The sequence below is a fragment of the Geotrypetes seraphini genome, chromosome 5 (assembly GCF_902459505.1).
Source record: "Geotrypetes seraphini chromosome 5, aGeoSer1.1, whole genome shotgun sequence".
NCBI lineage: Eukaryota > Metazoa > Chordata > Amphibia > Gymnophiona > Dermophiidae > Geotrypetes > Geotrypetes seraphini.
Window position 1 is genome coordinate 13,640,697 of NC_047088.1, and position 26,056 is coordinate 13,666,752.

Below are 26,056 nucleotides of genomic sequence, written 5' to 3' on the forward strand. Positions count from 1 at the left end.
CTTGAATCTCAGCTAGGTAGCCGCTTTAGACCGTGGAATGCCGAAGTAGGCGTGGCCAGTGCTGGAAGTGGTGTTAGGTGGGCTAAATCATGCCAAGATAGATGGCTCAAATGTAGGCCATCAGCTGAGTGGCAGGGACTTCCCAAAGCTGCCATACTGTAACCGGCACCCAAGTCAGATTGCCTGTCAATCATTCTAGGACACCGGTTACAGAATCGTGACTTTGGGGAGTCCCTGCCACTCAGCTGATGGGGAGGGGGTGAATTCCCTTGCTTCAATCGGCTGAACGGCTGTGGCAGGAAACCTCCAAACCCCACTGCAAGTCAGCTGGTAGGAGTCTTAGGCCACTCCCAGTGCATCCTAGAATGCTTTGGGAAGGAGGTCTAAGACTCCGGTTGGCCCAGGTGCCTAAAGCTCCTCATATGGGAGGGACCTTAGGTGCCTGGGCTAATCAAGGCCTTAGGCCCCTCCCCAGTGCATCCCAGGATGCACCGGGATAGGGAAGACCCACCATTCAGAAGAGGCGAGCCTGCCAGCCAGAGGGAGTGGGCATCTCTCCAGCCGACCTTCCAGAAAAAGGTCTGGGGGGGCCCAGGTTGGTTTCGGGGGGTGGGGTTTTTTGGAAGGGTGCCGGCAGGAGGGAATAGGTGCAATTCTGTAACTGGGCTCACATGATTAACAGGCGATTGGGCAGCCACTTTTAAGTCAGCCACTGACTAGGGTACCAGTTACAGAATCCAGCCCTAGGTGTTTCTCGTGTTATTTAGAAGCCGGTGTAGACTGCTGACAATATTCTCCAGAAGGCTTTTAACAGAATTTGCTATAATTAAGCAAGACTTGTGGATTCACAGCCAGTAAGACTAGGCAGAAAAAAGACTTTTAGAAGTTAGGGGCTGGCTTCTGTCAAAATATAAAATGAAAGGAAAAAACTGCAGCTCAAAATGTACAAAACGCAGGCTATGTTTATTTGTACCAAATATTAATGCAGTTATTGATATCACCTTACTACAAACCAAGGGACCCAACACGGTCTGTGTTTCGGAGAACACGCCTTCTTCAGAGGTCCATGGTTGTTAAGGTTTTACCTTCACTTTTGGCGTTGCACTGTCGGCTTGCGTTTCATTCACACAGGCTTTTGTTTCATACCATTCTTATTGCGGTGTATCTTAAACCTTAACAACCATGGACCCCTGAAGAAGGTGTGTTCTTCGAAACACGGACCGTGTTGGGTCCCTTGGTTTGTAGGAAGGTGATATCAGTAACTGCATTAATATTTGGTACAAATAAACATAGCCTGCGTTTTGTACATTTTGATCTGCAGTTTTTTTTCCTTGTTTTTTGCTTTTGCCTACTGTACTGCAGAATTTGTTGGATCTGTTTGTTGTGTTTTTTTCTGTCAAAATATGACATCTTTCATAGGTGTATATTTCAGTCACTGCAGACTTTAAAATTATATCTTAAGAATTAGAGTTAATGCTGAGCTACAGATAAGAACATACTCTATCAGGCTCTTGAAAAGCTTTTCTTAGAACCAGATTTTCTGAGACGCAGAACGTGTCTCAGCTTTTTAGTTTCCAAGTGATACTTCCTGGGCATTTTCAACGCCAGTAATTGTACTCTTCCCCTATTCCCCTACAGGATCATCCTTTTTAGTAAAAAAAAAAAATTTACAAGTAAAAGGTTCTTCTAACTTGGCTCTGAAATGTACGGGGGTGGGGGGGGGGGGCATTCCTTGTAAGTGGACCCCTTTATCAGGAAATTCTCTAGAATTCGCTACGACTTTGAAAACAGGATTTTGCAAAAAATAAAAAAGAATACTTTTAGAAGAGGAATGCTACCCAAAGAAGACATACTAGACTTAAAAACAGGAAAATTATTTTTATGGAAGGAGGGGGGGGGGATAATCCAATACTGGTGATTACTGCCACATAAAGAATGGTCCATTACAAAGGAGGATTTGTGGTAGGATCTCCTATGGATGGAGCTTCTAAGAAGGCAACGTTTGAATCATTGTTGATGTGAAAGCTAGTCTGGTATGCCAATTCTTTTTCTGTGTCAGACTTTGGTGTTTTTTAAAGGTTATTTCCCCTATTCTGCTCTCTGCTGCCACCTAATGCAGATAAAGAGGAAGTGTCACAAGAGGGATTCAGGATAGAGGGGTGAATGGGGCAACTCCTTCTTTGGGAAGACAACTTCTCCTGGCCTTCGGGGCAGTCTTATCTCCGCTCTACAGATGCCTTAGGAGGATTCCTGTCTGGATTGACGCATGCCTCAGTTTCCTGGAGGTCTTGGATTTCCCTGCCTTCTTCTGTCTCTCTTGCCCAAGCTCAGCTGGAGTTGGCATTCTTAGCCAGTTCCTATTGTTCCTTTTCAATCTTGCCGTGATGTCCTTTGCTTCCTGTCAATTCCCTGCCTCAAACTGCATTTGCCCCTCTGACCTTCAGGGTGAAATATCCCATTCAGTATTCAGAAAGGAAAACAAGGCACTTTTGTACTATCCAGAATGAAAAAGGAAGTCAGTGATATTATAAACGACGAAACGTGATCAAACATACCTAGCCTTTCATATTTCTGTCCTTGTGGTGCATGGAAAGATAATTAAAGAAGCCCAAATACCTTTTAATCAGTATAAGAAACGTAATTTAAAAACACATACAATCATTTGTATACTACCGGTTGCAAACATCTGCAGACGTGTATAGAAATCTTCTGGCATGCATCTTTCTATACTGTACCTACCAGATGCATCTTGGTGGTTGATAGGATATATTGATTTACATCCATGTTAGTAAAGATGGGTTTTATTTAGCTAGCATTTGCATGGGACAGATTTTTGCTGCAATGAAAGCAGTGCATTCTGTCATGCAACTCCTGAAGAGTTCATTCCAAATATTAAACCAATCCTAAAGGGGGGAAAAAAATGATGTCACAGTACAATGAAAAGCTCCTCAAATATCCCCCCAAAAAGCAGACACTGCTATTAATCAAAACAAATCCAGGAGTACTCTTTCCAAAGAGAATATGTGTTAAAAATATATTCAAACAGAATTTGTGCTAAGAACATAAGTGCCTCCGCTGGGTCAGACCTGAGATCCATCTTGCCCAGCAGTCCGCTCACGCGGCGGCCCAATGGGTCCAAGACCTGTGCAGTAATCCTCTATCTATACCCCTCTATCCCTTTTTCCAACAGAAACTTGTCCAATCCCTTCTTGAAACCCAATACCATGCTCTGTCTTATCACGCCCTCTGGAAGCGCATTCCAGGTGTCCACCACCCATTGGGTGAAGAAAAACTTCCTAGCATTGGTTCTGAATCTGTCCCCTTTCGACTTTTCTGAATGCCCTCTTGTTCTTTTATTTGTTGAAAGTTTGAAGAATCTGTCCCTCTCCACTTTCTCTATGCCCTTCATGATCTTGTAAGTCTATCATATCCCCTCTAATTCTCCTCTTCTCCAGGGAAAAGAGCCCCAGTTTCTCTAGACTCTGTGCATGAAAGGTTTTCCATACCTTTTATCAGACGTGTCACTCTCCTCTGAACCCTCTTGAGTATCGCCATATCCTTCTTAAGGTACAGTGACCAATATTGGACACAGTACTCCAGATGCGGACATACCATCGGCCGATACAACGGCAGGATAACTTCTTTGTTCTGGTTGTAATACCCTTTTTGATTATTCCTAGCATTCTATTTGCTCTCTTAGCGGCCGCTGCGCACTGTGCTGACGACTTCATTGTCTTGTCCACTATTACCCCCAAGTCCCTTTCTTGGGTACTCTCGCTCAATAACATCCCTCCCATCGTATAGCTGTACCTTGGGTTTCTGCTTCCTACATGCAATACTTTACATTTCTCTACATTGAACTTCATCTGCCATCTCGTCGCCCACTCCCCTGGTTTGTTCAGGTCCCTTTGTAAATCTTCACAGTCCTCTTTAGTCCAAGCACCACTAAATGCAGTATGAATGCAGTATATAAGACCCGCTAGAAATATTTATTCACCCAAGGTATAATTCAACATAAAACTTACAATTTTGTTAACAGCATAACAGGAGTAAAAAGACCAAAAATAAACATAAGTACAATGAAAGAGGTAAAATCAAAATCAGCAAGTGTGCTAGCCGCTGCCGCCTCCTCTTGAGCAGGCGGCAGTTTTTCGGGTAGCAAGCGCTAATCCGGTGTGTGCGCTAAAAACGCTTGCGCACCTTTGTAAAAGGAGCCCTTAGTAATAGGGCTACCATGAAACAATTTCAAAAATATACGTATTAACGGCGATATAATACATACTAAAAGGGAGACATAATATTTATGAAGCAGCTAATAAGAACATTCAAATAACGTAGATATGACGCACAGCGTGCGTTGGGATAAACAGATGGGAGGCTGAACTGCTTAATGTCTGCAGGGAGCCAAAGGGTAAATACTGTATTGTATTGTGTTTATTCGCCTTACACAAAGCAAAGCACAAGAAAACATACATAATAACTATATTAACAAACAAAAAATCATAACATAAGAATTGCCACTGCTGGGTCAGACCAGTGGTCCATTGTGCCCAGCAGTCCGCTCACGCGGCGGCCCCTAAATCAAAGACCAGTGCTCTAAATGAGTCCAGCATCACCTGCATATGTTCCAGTTTAGCAAGAACTTGTTCAACTTTGTCTTGAATCCCGGGAGGGTGTTTTCCCCTATTTGAATACCTGGAGGGTGTTTTTCCCTACAACAGACTCTGAAAGATGTTCCAATTTTCTACCACTCTCTGGGTGAAGAAGAACTTCCTTACGTTTGTACGGAATCTATCCCCTTTCAACTTTAGAGAGTGCCCTCTCGTTCTCTCCACCTTGGAGAGGGTGAACAACCTGTCTTTATCTACTTTGTCTTGAGTCCCTGGAGGGTGTTTTCCCCTATGACAGACTCCGGAAGAGCGTTCCAGTTTTCCACCACTCTCTGGGTGAAGAAGAACTTCCTTACGTTTGTACGGAATCTATCTCCTTTCAACTTTAGAGAGTGCCCTCTCGTTCTCCCTACCTTGGAGAGGGTGAACAACCTGTCTTTATCTACTAAGTCTATTCCCTTCATTATCTTGAATGTTTCGATCATGTCCCCTCTCAGTCTCCTGTTTTCAAGGGAGAAGAGGCCCAGTTTCTCTAATCTTTCACTGTACAGCAACTCCTCCAATGCCTTAACCATTTTAGTCGCTCTTCTCTGGACCCTTTCGAGTAGTACCGAGTCCTTCTTCATTGTGGCGACCAATGCTGGACGCAGTACTCCAGGTGAGGGCATACCATTGCCCGGTACAGCGGCATGATAACCTTCTCCGATCTGTTCGTGATCCCCAAAGTAATAAGGCATTTAACTGCAATATAGTAAATATTCATAGCAGTCCCCACTCAGCAACAAAATAATAACACCTCCTTCAACCATATTTAATTTCACAGAAGAGTTGACGTTATAACAATTTTTTTAAATATCATCAGATTGTGGAAGCTTGTTCCATTCCTCCAGAGCAACGCAGGAAAACACTCCCACCCTTATCGTTTGCAATCGAAGCTCCTTTCTAGTAAGGATCTTTAGACCCCAATGTCCAGAGCAACGCAATTTAGGAAGCGCCATATAATACGAATAAAAAGGATTGCCCCCCCAGGCGCTCTCTTCAGCTAAGCAAACACCATCAGTCAGAGTCCAAAAGTGTGATTGTGTCCCATCGAAATAAAAAACGATTAATGGAAAAACAATCTCTAAATACAAAGTATCACCATTAGTCAGTGAAAGGGTCCAGAGAAGAGCGACTAAAATGGTTAAGGGGATGGAGGAGTTGCCGTACAGTGAGAGATTGGAGAAACTGGACCTCTTCTCCCTTAAAAAGAGGAGACTGCGAGGGGACATGATCGAAACATTTAAAATACTTAAGCAGAGAAAGACAGACTGTTCACCCTCTCCAAGGTAGGGAGAATGATAAGACACTCTAAAGTTGAAAGGGGATAGATTCTGTACAAACGTAAGGAAGTTCTTCTTCATCCAGAGAGTGATAGAAAACTGGAACGCTCTTCCAGAGGCTGTTATAGGGGGAAACACCCTCCAGGGATTCAAGATAAAGTTGGATAAGTTCATGCTAAACTGGTGAGACTGGACTCATTTGGAGCACTGGTCTTGACTTAGGGGCCACTGCGTGAGTGGACTGCTGGGCAAGATGGACCACTGGTCTGACCCAGCAGCGGCAATTCTTATGTTCTTATGTGAAACAGTATCACTGAGCATCTGTCCACAAAGTATTAAATACCTCACAGGAAGATAGTTCTAGAAAAGACTTCCACTCTTCAAACTAAAATGTAGGAGGAGTGTCACCTGCATGGAGATCCAGGTCAAACCCTAAACAAAGGCAAAGAGGGGATAACCTGCACAGAGCAGCACATATAACTCTAACTATAAGAACATAACAATAGCCTTACTGGGACAGTCCAATGGTCCATCAAGCCCAGTAGCCCGTTCTCACGGTGGCCAATCCAGGTCACTAGTACCTGGCCAAAACCCAAAGAGTAGCAACATTCCATTCAGAATCCTAAAAAATAGCAACATTCTGGAACCCCAAAGAGTAATAAAAGATTCCGGAACCCCAGAGAGTAACAAAATTCTAGACTCCCAAAGAGTAGCAACATTCCATTCAGAATCCTAAAAAATAGCAAGATTCTAGAATCCCAAAGAGTAACAAAAGATTCCAGAATCCCAAAGAGTAGCAACATTCCATTCAGAATCCTAAAGAATAGCAACATTCTGGAACCCCAAAGAGTAATAAAAGATTCCGGAACCCCAGAGAGTAACAAAATTCTAGACTCCCAAAGAGTAGCAACATTCCATTCAGAATCCTAAAAAATAGCAAGATTCTAGAATCCCAAAGAGTAACAAAAGATTCCAGAATCCCAAAGAGTAGCAACATTCCATTCAGAATCCTAAAGAATAGCAACATTCTGGAACCCCAAAGAGTAATAAAAGATTCCGGAACCCCAGAGAGTAACAAGATTCTAGACTCCCAAAGAGTAGCAAAATTCCATGCTACCTATCCAGTGCAAGCAGTGGCTTCCCCCATGTCTTTCTCAATAACAGACTATAGGCTTTTCCTTCAGGAACTTGTCGAAACCTTTCTTAAAAACAGCTACCGCTCTTACCACATCCTCTGGCAACGCGTTCCAGAGCTTAACTATTCTCTGAATGAAAAAAAAGGTTTCCTTCTATTGGTTTTAAAAGTATTTCCTTGTAACTTCATCAAGTGTCCCCTAGTCTTTGTAATTTTTGACGGAGTGAAAAATCGATCCACTTGTACCCGTTCTACTCCACTCAGGATTTTGTAGACTTCAATCCTATCTCCCCTCAGCCGTCTCTTTTCCAAGCTGACGAGCCCTAACCGTTTTAGTCTTTCCTCATACGAGAGGAGTTCCATCCCCTTTACCATCTTGGTCATTCTTCTTTGAACCTTTATATCTTTTTTGAGATAAGGTGACCAGAATTGAACGCAATACTCATGGTGAGGTCACATCGTGGAGTTTTACAGAGTCATTATAACATTTTTACTCTTGTTTACCATCCCTTTGCTAATTCCTAGCGTCTTGTTCGCTTTTTTGACCATTGCACGCATTAGGTGGAAGGTTTCACCGTAGTTTCTGCAATGATGCCCACTTCTTTTTCTTGGGTGCTGACCCTCAAGATGGACCCTAGCATCTGGTAACTAGGATTTGGATTATTTTTCCCAATGTGCATCACTTTGCATTTGTCAAAGGTGCATAAGGGCCTTAACGCGTGGAATAGCGCACGCTAAATTGCCATGTGCGCTAGACCTTAACACCAGCATTGAGCTGGCGTTATTCTAGAAATGTACCATGCAGTTTAGCGCATGGTAATTTTGTGCATGCACTAAAAACGCTAGCGCACCTTAGTAAAAGGAGCCCTAAATTTCATCTGCCATTTGGACGCCCAGTGTTCCAATTTCCTAAGGTTTGCCTGCAATTTTTCACAATCGGCATTCTTTTTAACAACTTTGAACAGTTTAGTGTCATCTGCAAATTTAATCATCTCACTTGTCGTTCCAATTTCCAGATCATTGATAAATGAGTGAAATAGCACTGGTCCTGGTACAGATCCCTGTGGCACTCCACTCTTTACTTGCCTCCTCTGAGAAAAATTGCCATTTAACCCTACCCTCTGTTTTCATGTTCCAAGAGAAATTTCTCCAAATGGGTACGATCCAAAAATATAAATTGTTTACCTTCACACCAGCGTCGGCTCTTCCTACGATGTCACTTCCTAGGTGCGGGTCCAGGAAGGGACGCCAGAGGAAGAGCCGACGCTGGCGCGAGCAGCAGGTTGGGATTGCCACTCACGCCCCGAATGTTACAGAGGTACGGGAGAAGGGAAGGCGCGCATGGTGGGGGGGTTGGGAAAGGAGCTGGGGAGAAGGAGAGGTGGATGGGTGTCGGCGCCCCTATCAAGACAGCACCAGGGGCGGACCACCCCCATCCCCTTACTATGCCACTGGGCAGACCCTCCATTGTTTCCTGTTTCCTGATTGCATTTGTTCCGTTCGCTTTTGTTCAGGGCCAATATGCAGTACTCCCCCCGATATTCGCGGGGATTCCATTCCATGAACTCCTGCGAATTTCAAAAAACCGCAATTACGGTTTTTCGCCTGTCAAATGGCAGAAAATCACTCGCGGTATGCTCCGACTGCCTCTTCCTGTTACTAAAATCAGGCTACACCAATCGGGAGCTGCTTTGACATGCAGCTCCTGATTGGTATAGCCCGACTTTAGTACAGGAAGAGGCGGTTGGAGAATACCGCGAATTAGTGAGTCCACGAACCGCGAATTTGCGGGGGAACATGTACCGCTAAGTAGGGTACCAGGTAAAGCCTGTAACCATAACAAGAATTTCCTGTTTTATTCTAGGTGTCATATAGAGTCTCCAGAGCACCGAATCCCAGTGGCTTTAAGCAACAAGAGTGACCTGGTCGGGACCAACAGGATTTTGAGTATTGAAGAGGTCGTCACAGTGCACGAGGGGAAAATAAAGGTAGGCTCAATGTCCCTATTATAAGAAGACTTTAATCAAATGTGCCAGAGGGCAGATAACCGATTGGTCAAGATCCTGTTCCTTAAATTCCCAGATCATAAGAGCAGTTTTAAGATTTTTCTGTTTATAGCTATCAGGGTCAATATTCCGGGACTGGCCGTGGATCTTTAGATGCTAAGCAAACCATTTCCTCTGCCTTCCTCCCTTGTCCTTCCAAATTCAAATTCTCCAGATTTTATTTTTCTTGTTTTTAATTTCCAATTATTTCAACTTACATCCACAATATAAATTTAAGAAAATGCAAAAAAAAAAAAAGAAGAAACAAACCAGACAGAAGCATCTAGATCACCTCAAGAAGAGTAAGCAATTCATATTAACAAATAGAAACAAATTAATTTAAAAAAAACAAAAACCTTAGATCAGTGTTTTTCAACCTTTTTACACCTATGGACCGGCAGAAATAAAAGAATTATTCTGTGGACCGGCGGTTAAAGAACACGGGGCTAAGTCGTGGGCCAGACCCTGCCCATCTCTACCCAATCTCCACCCCAGACCCCGCCCCCATAATAGTACTAATTGTACCTTGCACGTCCCGTGCCTCATCTGGAAGCCTTCCCTCTGACGTTGCAATGTCAGAGAGAAGGCTTTCGGTTCAGACGCAGGACGCCCGTAGGAGCCACTGCTCGTGGCTTTGTGCACTGAATCAGTTAGGAAGAGGGAGCTGGGCACGAAGATAACGCCGCATCAATCACACCGTGGACCGGCAGTTGAAGAACACTGTTTTGGGCCTGATGCACGTGCTGGCCCTGTGGACCGGCAGGAACTTTCTGTGGACCGGCACTGGTCCATGGACCGGTGGTTGAAGAACACTGCCTTAGAGCATCCAGAGAGCAAGTAGAAAACCTAACAAGGGCCCTCGTTAATTCACTACCCAAAACGGATAAGAATATTTAGGAAGCATTTTTCTCCAGAAGGAAATTCTACAAAAATTGGATCCCTAAAGAAAAAAAGGTTTTCCCCTTATAGCTCTCCAAACCTATAGAAGGAAATTTCATGAAAACACTGGTACCAGAAGCCAAAACACAAGGCTTACACTGCAGAAACGCCTGACTATGTAATTGTGTTGCTCTACACACATCTGGGAAAACATTTATTCTCTGACCACGATAAAGTATCGGCTCAATATTCAGCCAGTTCTGACCAAAGCTAGCTAAAACAGACCTGGATGTGCATTCGAACTCAATATTCAGTTCTTTGATGGTGCCCAGACGTTATGTGAGCTGATAATCACTGCAGGACCTGCATAGCTCAACTGAACAAAGTTAGGAAGGCTCAGCGGGATTTAACTGGGCCAAAGTCCCTGAGAGCATGCAACAACCTGCTTTAAAATGTTAATGCATGTGAGTAAGCCCTGGGGGGCAGGGAAATATCTGCTCAGTGGGTGCAGATGGCGCCTCTCTTCCCCCAAGTGGCAGGAAAGGGGGCGTAGGGCGAGGCGAGGCCGGATGCCACTGCCCCAGGCGTCAACCTCCCTCGCTACGCCACTGTATCCGCTGTACCTGAATGCAGGGTTATCAGACGTCCAGATTTCCCCAGACACGTCTGGGATCTGGACGACTTTTCAAAACCAGGCACTTTGTCCGGATTTTGGAAAAGCTTTCTTCCATATCGTGTCGGGCAGGAGGGCATCCGTTCATGTGCGGTCATCCTGTCCGACGAGAGCAGGCAGCGGGGGGGGGGGGGGAGGGCGGGGCTAGGGTGTTATGGGGCAGGGATGGGTGGAACTGGCGGGCCTGGGGGATGGATCTATGGGTCCAGATTTTCCAAACGGAGAATCTGGTAACCCTACCTGAATGTATGTCACCTTAAGCTGAATAAATAAATTGAAACTCATTCACTGCTGGGTGTTCTGGTTCACTGCTGCAGCAGGTTTGCTTAGGTGATCTCACAAAGCAGGTAGTGTGGCTTTACATAATGCCAACTTTCAAAATTTAATTTAACCACGTTTAAAATAAGCCGACCAAAATTCAGTGCTGTTTGGCCAGGCAGGAACGTCTCCTGCCTGGCCAAATAGCGTTGTACAGGGCCATGGTGAGACCTCATCTGGAGTACTGTGTGCAATTCTGGAGGCCACATGACAGTAAAGAGGTGTGCAGAATTGAATCGGTTCAGCGGACGGCCACCAGGATGATCTCGGGGCTCAAGGGTCTCTTGTACGAAGAGAGACTGAACAAATTGTAGCTCTACACTCTCGAGGAACGTAGGGAGAGGGGAGACATGATCGAAACATTTAAGTACCTCACGGGACGTGTCGAAGTGGAAGATGATATTTTCTTTCTCAAGGGACCCTCGGCCACAAGAGGGCACCCGCTCAAACTCAGGGGCGGAAAATTTCATGGCGACACACGAAAGTATTTCTTCACAGAGAGAGTGGTTGATCATTGGAACAAGCTTCCAGTGCAGGTGATCGAGGCAGACAGCGTGCCAGACTTTAAGAATAAATGGGATAGCCATGTGGGATCCCTACGAGGGTCAAGATAAGGAAATTGGGTCATTAGGGCATAGACAGGGGGTGGGTAAGCAGAGTGGGCTGACTTGATGGGCTGTAGCCCTTTTCTGCCGTCATCTTCTTTGTTTCTATGTTTCTATAGCCTGCTCTCCACCGAATATCCAGGTCGGCAGATAGCCTGGTGTCTGGCTATGTCACGCCGGTCATCGCCAATATTCAGCTGCTTGCCGGCTAAGGCACATGGCCAGACAGACCTGCCTAAAAAGCAAGCCTATCTTTGGCCACATTGTTATAGCCAGTCAGCCGCTGAATATCAGATTGGCTGGCTAGGTCTAGTGGCAAACTTTACCCCTGAATATTTGGGATCGCCACCGACTGCGCTGCCTCCCACGATCTGAATATCGGGGCCAGGCAGTTTAATATTCAAAGAGTCTCTATCTGAATATTGACACCTTATACCCATATAAGTACCACTGACTGGTGTTATCCGGCGATTTTCGGCAGCCCTACCCATAGTTTGCCACTGAAAAGCATTACAGACTGCCCTGGCCCACAGGATAGTGGCAGAAGGGTGCGGTAATGCTTTTCTCTTCATGCAAACAGCATTCTAATCTTTCAAATTTTAGTATGAATGGGGTTTCACTTTCATTGGCTCCCGGTTTATTTTGGAATTCAGTTTAAGTGTTTATGTGTTGTTTTAAAGACTTGACATGGTATCTTTGCGGTTCATAGACAACCCCGCGAAAGACAAAGGCGCGCGCTGACAACTGAGCGCAAGACGGAGGCGCGTGCCGAAGAAAATTACAGTTTTTAGGGGATCCGACGGGGGTTTTTGTTGGGGAGCCCCCCCCAGTTTACTTAATAGAGATCGCGCCGGCGTTGTGGGGGGGTTTGGGGGGTTGTAACCGTCCACATTTTACTGTAAACTTAACTTTTTCCCTAAAAACAGGGAAAAAGTGAAGTTTTCAGTAAAATGTGGGGGGTTACAACCCCCCACAACGCCCCCACAACGCGGCGCGATCTCTATTAAGTAAAGTGGGGGGGTTCCCCCCACACACCCCCGTCGGTGCCCTAAAAACAGTAATTTTCGGCGGCGCACACCCCCGCGCTTCGCTCAATTGTCTGGGCACGCCTTTGTCCCGGCGCGCTTTTGACCTGACACCATCTTTGCTCCTCTTGTTCCTCCGCTATGAAATGTTTCTAGATTTTCATACGCGAGAGGCATTCGTCGATTTTAAACTTTCTCTTCCTTCTAGGAAAGGAACTCAAGGAGTTAAGAATTTTAGCAGCTCTCTGGCGTTCAAATTTCCCCAATTGTGGAATGAACTTCCCCTAATTTTGAGGTTCCTTCCAACTCTTCCGTAAATGTCTAAAAACTTTTTTATTCGCTAAACATTTTGAAAACTAACATAGTAACATAGTAGATGACGGCAGATAAAGACCCGAATGCCCAACCTGATTCAATTAAAAAAATTTTTTTTTTTAATTTTTTCTTCTTAGCTATTTCTGGGCAAAAATCCAAAGCTTTACCCGGTGCTGTGCTTGGGTTCCAACTGCCGAAATCTCTGTATTTCAGTTTACTTTATTTTTAAAAATTTATTAACCACGTCGAGCTTCCTTTGATAGGAAAGGAATTCTTTACAAAGGGGTTAAAGTTATTTCAGGAAAAGTGGATGAAGTATATGGAGCTATCAGAGGACTACATTGGAAAATAAAACAAATTTTTTGGAAAACTCTTTCCTACTGTGGTAGATAAATTATTGAATGCCACTCATACAATATTAATTCTTGAATGTGAAAATCTAGCAATGGGTAAGAATTATGGAATCAGTTCAAAGAAATAGGGTCAGATTTGTGTTCTTTTGGAGGAAACAACCTTAATTCTGAAGGAAATTGCTTGGAAGCTGAACGTCTCCTGTGTGTGTCTGTCAAAAAAAAAAAAGCTGGCAAGAGGTGAAAATTTGTCACCAAGAATATCTGTCTGTGGTCACAAGCTCTTCAGTGCCAGGGCTGTCCAAATATTGGTCAGCCTGTGTCTGCAGAACAGGAAAGCGAGTTTGCAGTGCTTGTGGCAGCAGTGTAGAGAATGGTAAGGAGTGGAGAATTGTTCACCATCACCTTTTTAGAGCAGGTTTGGAGGCATGTCATCCCTTGAGAAAGCCGTTGCTCACAGAAGTCACGAAGAAGAAAAGATGCTGGATCTATAAATATTCATGCTGGACTGCAGAAAACACGGCCAAGATAATTTTGTGAAAAGAAATGTTAACATCTTTTCACCATTTCAGAATCATTTCCTCTTGAATAATTACTTCATTTAAAAACTTTTATTATGCATTTCGGCTTCTCAAGTCATTGTGAAATTATGTTGTAACATAGTAAATGAAATGATGGCAGATAAAGACCTGAATGGTCGATCCAGTCTTCCCACTAGAGTTTTTCTCATTAAAAATACATGATTAAATTAACTTGTCTCTTCTGTGATATTTCTGGGTCATTGACTGTAAAGTCCACCTGGTCCTAGATTCCAAATGCTAAAGTCGCCATCTAATCAAGCCATTGTGACATCACTGCTGAGGCTGGCTCTTAGGCACTGGTGGAATGAAGCATTATGACATCAGAATCTCAGCTCTGGAATGTTGCTACTCTTTGGGTTTCTGCCAGGTAACATAGTAAATGACGGCAGATAAAGACCTGAATGGTCCATCCAGTCTGCCCATTAGCTGTACCCATTACAAATACATGATTAAATTAACTTGTCTAGGCCATAGACTAAAGTCCACCTGGTATTGTCCTAGGTTCCAAATGCTGAAGTTGCCATCTAATCAAGCCATTGTGACATCACTGCTGAGGTTGGCTCTTAGGCAATGGTGGAATGAGGCATTATGACATCACAATCTCAGCTCTGGAATGTTGCTACTCTTTGGATTTCTGCCAGATAGCATAGTTAATGATGGCAGATAAAGACCTGAATGTTCCATCCAGTCTGCCCATTAATTATACCCATTAAAAATACATGATTAAATGAACTTGTCTCTTCTTTGATATTTCTGGATCATAGACTGTAAAGTCCACCTGGTATTGTCCTAGGTTCCAAATGCTGAAGTCGCCGTCCCAGCTCACTCCAGCCTATCCAACCATCCTGTCTAGTAACGTCCTCATGTTTCAAATTAGTAGAGTTCCCATTGATGCCCTCCCCAGCCCATCCTACACCAAATCACCACATAAGGGACACAGATCGTGCAAATCTGTCCAGTACCGGCCTTAGTTCTTTAATTTACATCCTTCATTTTCTAATTAGAGATCCTCTATGTTTATCCCACGCTTTTTTGAATTCCATCATCATTTTCCTCTCCACCACTTCCCTTGGGAGGGCATTCCAGGCATCTACCACCCTCTCTGTGAAAAATAATTTCCTAACACTGCTCCTGAGTCTTCCTCCCTGCAACCTCAAATTATGCCCTCTAGTTTTATCATTTTCTCTTCTCTAGAAAAGATTTGGTTCTGAATCAGCCACAATGACCTCGATGAATTGCCCCCCCCACCCCGCATATCTGATGTATTGTGTGGGGGGAGCTATGCCTGCCCCCCCCCCCACAAGAAGGAGCACCCCCCTGCATCTACCCACAACCCCCCAAAATAGGAACGCCCCCCACACCCCCCCAGTCTAGCAGTACTCCCCAATGCCTTCATACCTGTAGAAAAGTTCACTGGCATGAGCAGCATCTTCAATCCCCTGCTTGCACCAGCCTCGTCTCCCCTCTGCCATCACTTCCTGGTGACATCAGAAGGGAGCCAAGGCTGGTCGAGCTGGGGGTGGAAGATGCACTGTCAAAACTTAGAAGTGGTATGTGGGGGTCAGACAGGAGAAGAGGTATCAGCAGGAGGGGAGGAGAGGCACTGACGGGGGTGGAGGGGGGGGCAGAGAATGGGAGAGGTCTGGGGAGTGAAGTTGACCACTGCAAAGCCTCTTCAGAGGAATTATAATGACCTCACACCGACAACCCAATTGCTGTATATAAAATAGATTTATTAGTAATAAACAGAAGTCAGCTTACATGTAATAAAGTAACAGCAAATTAGACCACCGGATAACATACAGAGTTGCCGGCATCTGATATATGTGATCCGTTCTGAAGCTTAAGGCAGCCAGTCTGCTGCTTTTATACTCTAGTACAGTAGTTTAAAGTCAAGAGTACTACCTGGTTACAAATTACATACTCACTTTCTATTGGCTTATCACATTTGTCATTTCTGTTGATTGGGTGGAATACATATTGGTCATTTGGTCATATTGAAGCATGATGTCACCTTGTGCCAAATATGACTTCTCTATTTCCCATGACAATGCATTCTTAATACTAAGGTCAATAATTCCTGAGAGTGGGCCCCCTCCCTCCAGGGCTTGATTATAGATCTGTCAGCGCTTTTTACCTGCGGTTGATATGACTTTTGGTAAGTCGTCCTGACCTGGAGTTATGTGGTTCGGTGACCCAACCGTTTCTTGGAAAGTCCCAGAATATCTAATGCTGTCACAGTCAGCAGATGTCTGACAGCTTCTAGGACAAAGATGAACGTCTCATAAAAGACCTGTTATTTGTGCTGACAGAGAGAGAGATGATTTTGGCATTGTTCAGAAGGCTTGGGTAAGTTCAAGTCAATAACACAGTATCTATCTTAAATGTTTCTTTTGGGGTCCCATGGTGGTCTTCACCTTCATTCTTCATGAAGGTCTTCATCCTTATTTTCCCTCAGGAGGAGTGGGGTAGAGAGGAGGAGAAGCACCAGCGGGGGATGGGTGGAGAACAGGAGAAGCACAAGACAATTCAGAACTTTTCAGCCAACCTCATGGCTTGTGCCCATTTCCTAGATGCATTTGCCTCACTGAAACGAGAAGTGTCAAGAAAAGTGTGGAATAACTTGTAAGTTTCATGGTTCCACATCATTCTCTTCTTGGCTGGATTGAGAACTTTTCAGTGGCCCCTCATTAAAAGAATAAATACAACTTAGGGAAAATCCCCCCCCCCAGAATACCATCATCTAAAGACCATGTGATCTCCTTTGAGGAAGGGCATACTTTATATTCTAGTGTCCCATGAGTAAGTCGCATTTTACCTGAAAGAATAACTTTGAAAAATACTCTTCAAATGATCTTAAAGCATGCATCATATTCTGGCACTCCCAGTGAGTTCTGAGCACTTCTCAGCTAATTAAATGTTCATTGCCACATCTAACACATGTGCAAGAATAAGGCAAACCCTGTTTTGCCTTCTTGCTTAATTACTGTATTGCTAGTTCACTTCAGTCATTCCCCCTCCACCCCACTCCAGCTCTTTGCCGCCATGCAAATCCTTCATGTTCATGCAAGGGTTCTTTCCTGAGGGAACAGAAACTTTAGTAAAGTCTCCTGGGGACTCTTTGTCCAGTGAAACCAGCTCAAAAGGCAATGGTTTGGTGGTTCCCACTATCAAAAGGTAGCTTTGGAGACTGTTGTAGGAAAGAACATCAAATTACACGGTCCATTCATGAAACTCCCTAAGCCAGTGGCCTCCAACATGCAGCCCATACTTCAATCTTGTCCACTCTGAAAAATGACACTTCCCACCAACCAAACACTCTGGGAGCCTTTCCCAGACTCCCCCCCCCCCCCCCCCCCACCCCCGTGCTCTCTCTAGCTGTGGCTTTCCTTTAGGCCAAAACAACCCCAAACAAGGCCCCTCCCTGCAGAGCGGCGCACAAGGCAGGCGCGAGCTTTTCGCGCTCCTGCCTGGTTCCACGCTGCTCCCATAATGGCTGCTGTCAGTTCTCGCGAGTCCTTGATGGCAGCCATTCAGGGAGCGGCATGGGGCCAGGCAGGAGCGTGAAAAGCTCGCACCTGTCTTGTGTGCCGCTCTGCCGCAAAAAATGAGGAGGCAGCCGTCCAGTGAAGGAGGGGCAGGAGCGTGTAAAGCTCCTATACAGTGCTGGACCACTGGAATTAAAAAAAAGTACCGGGGGGACAGGGCGGGGTGGGAGGTATTTGCTCTATAAGACGCACCTACGTATCCACCCACTTTTTTTGGGGGGGAAAAAAGTGTGTCTTATGGAGCAAAAAATACGGGTATGTATGTAACAACTTATTTTCATAGGTACAAGGCTTGACTAAATTTTTAAAAATTTACCTTCCTATATAAATTAACATAAATTCCTGTTTCCCTGTACAGTAATTGGAAAAAAGATCCAGGAGAACAGCACAACGCAGGAGATTAATAGAACAGATGTTGAACTTTAGTTCAGAACTGACCAATAGGTGTTACTTTCTGATGGCTTGGCCCACTTTCAATACACCTTCGTGACAATGAGGTTTTTAGTTTAGTAATCTGACAAACCAGGCCAGCACATCTCAAGTCCTTGAGGCTGCCGCCTAGAGTGGAGTAAGCTTAACAAATCAACCCCCTCCTTTACTAAGGTGTAGCGCGGGGTTTAGCGCCGGCAGTCGCCGCCGCTGCTGGCGCTAAAACCCACGCTATGCATCAGTAAAGGAGGGGGTAAGTTTGCGTTTTAGGAGATTTATGATTTTTTTTTAACCTGTGCTTTCTGGTAAATCTCTTTGAGCTTCCTTTCTTCTCCACCACATTCTCATCCAGGGAGAGCTATGCTTCAAACTATACCCAAATACAAGGGATCTTCAACACGTTTCCACGCTTTTATTTTTTTTTAACACTATTTATTAAATATCTGAAAAGCAAATTACCTCACGACCTGCAAGGTGAGCCGGCTTACCTGACTGACTAGTCACATGACATTCTTGTTGTTTTTTAAATCTTTATTAATTTTCAAAGCTCTGTCGTAAAAACCTGTTTCTACAAACTTCGACTTTTCCGTTCCCTAACTTCAATTCTCGAAACTAATGCTATCACAACCCTTGTTCACTCATTAGTCATTTCTCATTTAGACTACTGCAATTCTCTATATAATGGAATTCCTCATAAAGAATTACGTCGTTTGCAGCTCATCCAAAATACAGCAATCAAACGTATTCATAAGGTAGAGAAATATGATCATGTTACTCCTCTTTTGAAAGAAGCCCACTGGCTACCCATTACACACTGTATCTCTTATAAAATCTTAATGCTGGTCTTTAAAATCAAACTTTCCCATCTTCCATCTTTTCTTGATAAACTCATCATTCCTCTTTGCCCTTCTCGGACACTTAGATCAGCAGATCAGAATCTATTGACCATCCCTTCCATCAAAGAATTCTACTACACCAGGAAAACTAACTTCTCCGTAGTTGCTCCAACTTTATGGAACGCTATGCCACCTCAACTCCGTGTCGAAAATTTCCTTGACAAATTTAAAACTAAACTAAAAACGTTCTTATTTCAAGATGCATATCACAGCCCTTAAACACCTCCTCTCCAACAGCTAGTAAAACTTATCATCAACTGCTTTCAAGAGGCGACACCCACTCCTGATGTTATATCCCCCCCTTCCCTGTTCTTTTACTTTGTTTTTAATGATGTATTTATTGACTCCCCCTTCCCCTCTTTACCCTCAAGTCTAAGTTTGTATTTGTAAATTGTCCTTAATGTTCATTCTTCCCCTCTTATAAGAACATAAGCAATGCCTCCGCTGGGTCAGACCTGAGGTCCATCGCGCCCAGCAGTCCGCTCATGCGGCGGCCCAAGCAGGTCCAGGACCTGTGCAGTAATCTTCTATCTATACCCCTCTATCCCCTTTTCCAGCAGGAAATTGTCCAATCCTTTCTTGAACCCCAGTACCGTACTCTGCCCTATTATGCTCTCTGGAAGCGCATTCCAGGTGTCCACCACACGTTGGGTAAAGAAGAACTTCCTAGCATTCGTTTTAAATCTGTCCCCTTTCAACTTTTCCAAGTGTCCTCTTGTTCTTTTATTTTTCGAAAGTTTGAAGAATCTGTCCCTCTCTACTCTCTCTATGCCCTTCATGATCTTGTAAGTCTCTATCATATCCCTTAAGTCTTCTCTTCTCCAGGGAAAAGAGTCCCAGTTTCTCCAATCTCTCAGCATATGAAAGGTTTTCCATACGCTCTCCTCTGAACCCTCTCGAATAACGCCATATCCTTCTTAAGGTACGGCGACCAATATTGTACGCACTACTCCAAATATATATATTTTTAGCTTTGTAAACCGGCTAGATGCACGTCGATGGTCGGTATATTAAAACTAATAAAACTTGAAACTTGAATACAAAGTACCATAAATTATACAGACATTAATAACAAAATAAGCACTTAAATTCCATGAATAACAATGCAGAAGATAAATATTCCTTCCCTTCCCTCCATCAATTTAATCAAGAAATGATTCAAAAAGATATCCCCCCCCACCCTCCCCATCCTAGACATGTATAAAAATAAACCCAAAAAATTTAAACCGAGATAACTATGTTGAATTAACAAAGGATCTCAACAGGCCCCAAACCAAATTAAATAATTTGCTGTGTCCCAACATATCTGCATTCATCTTTTCGTATTTGTACCCTATACATAAACTGGCCCACCAAAATGGAAAGTTGAAGCTAGTCACATGACATTCTACGACACACCCTCTTACCGCTTCTCCCGCCCCCAACCGTTTCCGGTGAAAATTTGAACGTGCAGAAACTTTTTGACAAACCCTCATAGTTTCAGATGATGGAAGAATAGTTTTCAGAAGCTCCCTAGCTCTATAAAAAATGTTTCCCCCTAATTTCAGTGGAATAAAGTATTTACATCAACTTAAAGAAAGCCAAACCAATTTGCCTTCAGAATTTAATATCACAAGTACCAAAAGTTCACTCCCTGGAAACATAAATAGCATCCATTCAAGCCCCTACCCATCCCTTTCCTTTCCCCTTGTGTTGATAAACTCGCAGGCAGGACACGGTTTATCTAGGAAGAGAAAAGCTATTTAAAGAACTGAAGCAAGCAGTTTCAAGAACGACACTGAGGAACTCGGCCAGAAGTCGCAGTACATTTCTGGCCAGAAACTTCGGACTTCTTGGGAACAGTCTAAGGGCTCCTTTTACTAAGCTGTGCTAGCGGTTTTAGCGGGCGCTGCATTGCCGCACGCGTTATATGCTAACGCCAGCATTGAGCTGGTGTAAGTTCTTGGCGCTTAGTGCGGGGTTAGCGCTAAAATTTAAATTCTCGTTAATCACACCCTATCCTCATCTTTGTGTTAACTTCTCCTCTACACAAAATACACAAAAGTTGTGCCATGCCTACCTGCTCCGTGGCCCCCTTCTGTTCCCCCCCCCCCACCCTTCTTCCCCTCCCTCTATCCATGGTTCCTGGTCTCTTCTGGCCCACCGGCACGAACCGCTACTGCTGCCGCTGCTGCTCCTCTTCAACAAAGCAGCCTGCTGAGGTTCGCCGGCTGCTCTCCACCTCGGTAGGACCTTCCCTCTGATGCAATGACACCAGTCTTCTCTCAAGCATGCCTTCCTCCTCTGAGGACCCTTGCCATTGCTCTCTTTCCTCATGCCTGTCCAATGAGGGCAGCTCCTTCCATTCCTGCTTCCCTTAACACTGGCACAGCTTCTTCTAGGGTGGCTATGGTGCCATGTGACACCTCCTGCTGTAAAGGTCATCCCAAAGGGGAAGAGACATCGATACTTTATCTTTTGCTGTTAAAATTGGCCTGTAATGGGCATCCATTTTTTTTCTGCTCTGAGGAATCATGAGACAGGTCTGCAAAGAGTGCCACCTAGTGGCCTTCCCACTGAAATCTGCTTATCTTTCCCATCTTTAATGTGATCTGTTCCCAACTTGGGTGTTTCTTTTCAACCGTCCTAGACGATCTACACTTGAAATGTTTAAATACAAATACATTTACATATACATATATACATTTGGAGTGTCATGGCTGCCTGGCAAGTAAACAAGGAGCGGGATAAGTTGTGTCGCCGTGGTGGTAAGAGAAAAGGAGAGTGCGAGAGGGAGATTCCGGCACTCAACGTGCATCACCAGAGGGTAAATTTGCAGGGAGTGGTAGCTTGGGCTGCTCCGGGCTTAGGCGCTAACCGCGAGCACTGAGGCTGAGATTCCAAAGTTGGTGACCAGTGATACTGTACAGAGAAAATCACTGCACTTTCTTCACAGGAATAGGTCAGGTTATTTGCAGTTTTATCATATTCTCTAGGTCTTTATAATAGAAAACCATGAATAACTTATGAGAAAGTTATTTGTGGTTTTTCAGTATTCACAGGTCTGTTTAGCCCCATTCATCGCAAATACGGAGGGGAAGTGTACAAATACAGGTAGTCATCAACTTATGACCTTTCCAAGTTACGACTGTTCGACCTTATGACGCGACTTCCACACTCCGAAGAAAGAAAATGTTGTTAACAGATTGCTTTAAGATAATTCAAATGATTAAAATATCATTACCCTTGTCTTAATTTAACATAGGCCAACTTACGTCCTGATCCACTTACGACCTAGCAGTCGGAACCAATTGCGGTCGTAAGTCGACGACTACCTGTACATATTACATTACATTACATTCCGCCATTACCTTGTGGTTCAAGGCGGATTACAAAAAGATATCTGGTCATTTTTCAGGGGAGATAGGGAGAATATCAAGTCATTTCCCAGGAAGATAAAGAGTAGAGCAGGTTTTTTCAGGGGGTCGGGGAGTTAGTGGGAGGAAAGAGGTAACTTGTGGTGTTAAAGTCTTTTTCAGGGATTTCTTGAAAAGTATAATCTTGATTTTTTTTCTGAATGTTTTGTAGTTTGGGGTCGTTATCAGTAGATTGGAGATTTGGTTTTGCTGCTTGAGTGGCTAGGAGACCATCATATAGTTTTTTCCATTTAACTTCTTTGCTTGGAGGGTGTGTGAATGGGGTGTGAGTTTTTCTATGCCTGGTTGAGGTGGTTTGGATGAGGTGGTTGTTCAGGCAGGTTGGGCTGTCTCCGTTTATAGTTTGAAATAGTAGACATTTACATATACAAATATACAAATACATTTACATTTAAATATGCATTGGAAATGTTTAAAATTAGTATAATGAAAGGAATCATCTTAAGTCTTTTATTTAAAAAATCAATGCATCTTTTTTTTTTTTTTTTACTTTCACTGCTTTGCAAATAGGGATTACTTTATTTGTACGCGTCTTGGAATGACTTAAATTTTCTTGTCTCTCTCCCACCTTGCAGGGAAGACGCTCCCTGACTCCACCACTTATCACCTTGATGAAATATACTGATATTTTATGATTGCAAATCTGAGTGTTCTGAAATTGCCACCAGATCCAACAAATCACGTTTTCTTATTGTTCGGTGAATACAGTGGGTTTTTGGCCTGCAGCAGAGTTGACGACCTGTTTGACATTCCTTTCTTGCCGCAGTAACATCCTGCTACCGTTTTCAGTCCCACATACTTTCTGTTCTTCCTGAAAGAGTCTGTCGTTTTGTGTGAGATTCTGAGGCAGTTGTGTAGGTGGCGGGACTTCTGTGGCATTGTTTCATGGCTGTTCGGGATAAGCAAGAAACGGCAGCAAAAGGTGTCAGAATTCACATTACACTACTTACACTAGTGACAAGTGAGAAAAACATCACTAGGACATTTACATTCTGGTCTGCTACAGAAAAATGTGTCAGTCACGTCCCTGCTTACTCTCTCGAGCAGTGACTCTCTTTTCTTTGAAATCCGAAGAGCTGGCCTTGAAGTCATTTAATTAATGTAGCTTTGTCTCATCCAGGGTGTCTTTATGTCTTCCATTTGGTATCTATGGGAAAACCCATTAATGACTGAAGGGGGAGGAGTAGAGAAGAGTTGAGAAAGCTTCACTGGCTTCCAGTCCACTTCAGGATTCAGTTTAAATGTGTATGCATTATCTTTAAGCTTCTCGATGGAATATTTGATCCTTTAGTTCCCTTATACACTTCTCCCTCCATATCCATGGGGGTTAGGGGCAGAGCCGGCCCGCGAATATAAAAAAAACGCGAATAATATTCGGGCAGGTTCTGCCCCTAACTCCCGCTTCCCCCCGGCTATTTTAAGCCCTGTAAGCCCCTCCTTAAGCCTTACCTGGTGGTCTAGTGGGTTTTTGGGACAGGAGCGATCTTCCCATGCTCTCGAGACTACAACGGGAGCTTAAGTCAGCCATTTCCTGCGAGCGATCTGCACGGGGCAGGAGCGTGGGAAGATCGCTCCTGCCTCAAAAACCCGCTAGACCACCAGGTAAGGCTTAAAGGAGGGCTTACAGGACTTAAAATAGCCTGAAAAATTAAAAAGTTTTTTTGTTTTAAAATCGCGAATAACCGAATCCGCGGATGCTGAAACCGCGGATTCAGAGGGGGAAGTGTATTGGAACCCCTTCAGGTCCTGTCATTTGAGGAATACACAGAGATATAAATTATCTTTCCCTTCTTTTAAGGGTATTAAATCTGTAGGAAAACTTAGTCAATCTTTTGCCTTCTAGCTGGTAGAGATATGGAATGGACTTCCTGACTCCATTAGACTGATAGACTAGCTACAACAATTTCGTAAAGCCCTGAAAACTCTGCTGTTTACCCAACATTTAAATGGCTTAATTATAGTATCAAAGAATTGACGATAATCCAGCTTTTTTTCTTTTATGCTCTCTTATGCACTCTAGTCTTAATTACATGTGAACCGAGTCGAGCTCCGTTGGGAGATGACCCAGTATGTAAATTGAAGACTAGATTAGATTAGATAATCTGCAATATTTGTTTCACCATTGCTAAAAGTTTCACTGAAGCTTCTTTTCTGTTCCCTTGAGGTCTTGGGCATCCTGAAAGCAATAGCAGGGACCAATGGATCGGGAATCTTTTTCTGCGTACCGCAGAACAAAGTTGGAAGAGCTGAGAGAAGCATCAGGTTCTATGTATCAGGTAAAAATAGCACTTGCTTGTAGCATTTTTTGCAGGTGATCCTCCTTTGAGTGACAGTATGACTGTGAATAGTATAATGCCTCCGTATCAATTGAAAGGACGCTCTGGAATGAGAGGGTAATCTGAGGAAATATTTTTTTTACAGAAAGGGTGGTAGATGTGTGGAACAGTCTCTCAGAAGAGGTGGTGGAGACAGAGACTGTGTCTGATTTCAAAAAGCCTGGGATAGGCACATGGGATCTCTTAAAGAGAGAAAGAGATAATGGTTACTGTAGATGGGCCATTTGGCCTTTATCTGCCATCATGTTTCTATTATCAGAAAGTTCTATGACCTCACAATGCAAGTGTTAAGAGTCTTAGCCAATATTTTTTGTTTTAAAAGTGAGCAGGAGTATTTTATAAGTTGTGACCAGCCAGGTATTCTCCCTGCTCAGGTCCCAGTCAGGACAGAGAGAAAAGAAGTAAAAAAGAAATCCCGGGGAGGAATTGAGAAGGGACAGCTTGTGTCTGAGGTAGATAATTACATTGACCACCGGGGGAGCCCAAGAGGCCCTTGGAACACTGCCAGGGCTGACACAGCAGGGCGTTGCCCCAAGGTATATAAACCTGTTTCAGAGAACAGGAAGGGAAGCCAGCTAGGGAGAGGTTTTAAGCCCTTTCTCCCTAGAGAGTCCCTGGAGCCAAGCAGGTGCAACAAGCCTATGCCTATGGAGGTGATAGAGGCTGGTCAGGCTGAGGAATTAAACTTTCTGGAAGGTCAGAACATGGATGTGGAAGAAAGCCTGACAGAGTTTGCTCCTGAGTTTGGTGAGCCCATGCAGGTGAACTGTGCTTTCACCCTCAAGCAGTGAATGAGGTTGGTGTTTATGGACTGTTTAAAGAAACAATTTTTCTTTTGAATGCAAGCTAAGGGGTGATTGTATTTGGGAGAGGTTTTGCTAACACCCTGGGAGGGAATTTTTGAAAGCCGGTCTAGAGGCTTTATTTCGCAAAACCTATCACTCTCCTGACCTGGCAGTGACTGGAACTGGCCAGAGGCTTGTGTGGACTTTTGAGATACTTGTGCTGAATGTCTGCACTGAACTATATTTGTTTGTGTTTTGGAAGCTGCCTGCTTTGAAGCAGACAACCCTAAGGCTGGGGGCAATTAAACCCTCTGCCACAACTAAAATAGAAACATTGCTGAGAGCAAATTAATGCCTTTATTTGGACCGTTATTTGCTGGTTTTGTTTTCAACTTTTTGTGTTACTGTAAGGAAGAACATTCTGACAAGTTTGCCTTCTGTTTTGGAAAGCCTATTTACCTTGGGACAAAAGAGAAATAAAATCTGATATTATTTTGCCATTGAAGAATAATCGTGGTGACTTTTGTTATCTGGTTTTTTTCTTTTCTTTTTGGTTCCTGTTTGGAATCCGGTCCTGCAGGGTGGCTCCAGTCCGGGCCACACGTCAGGGTGTTATTTTGTGGACAGCCACTGAGTGTGCTATTGAGCACGATTTGGAGCTACAGTGGACCACAAAGTGAGGCGATGAGTGATGTGTAACCAATGTGCTTTACGGAGGAGAGGAATAACATAGTCAAATTTTTTTGCACGATAAATTCATTTAACAGCCGTGTTTTGTAATAGTTGTA

The 26,056-nt window shown here is 43.9% G+C and overlaps 1 protein-coding gene across 2 annotated transcripts in view; it reads left to right on the forward strand.

Moving 5' to 3' along the window:
• LOC117360676 (vascular endothelial growth factor receptor kdr-like) overlaps window positions 1-26,056 on the forward strand; it is a 333,742-nt gene that overhangs the window by 201,566 nt on the left and 106,120 nt on the right. For both annotated transcript variants that reach the window (XM_033944848.1, XM_033944847.1), the window contains exons 11-12: window positions 8,932-9,055; window positions 24,312-24,423. In XM_033944848.1, coding sequence (XP_033800739.1) covers window positions 8,932-9,055; window positions 24,312-24,423 — 236 coding nt within the window. The remainder of the gene's footprint in view (window positions 1-8,931; window positions 9,056-24,311; window positions 24,424-26,056) is intronic.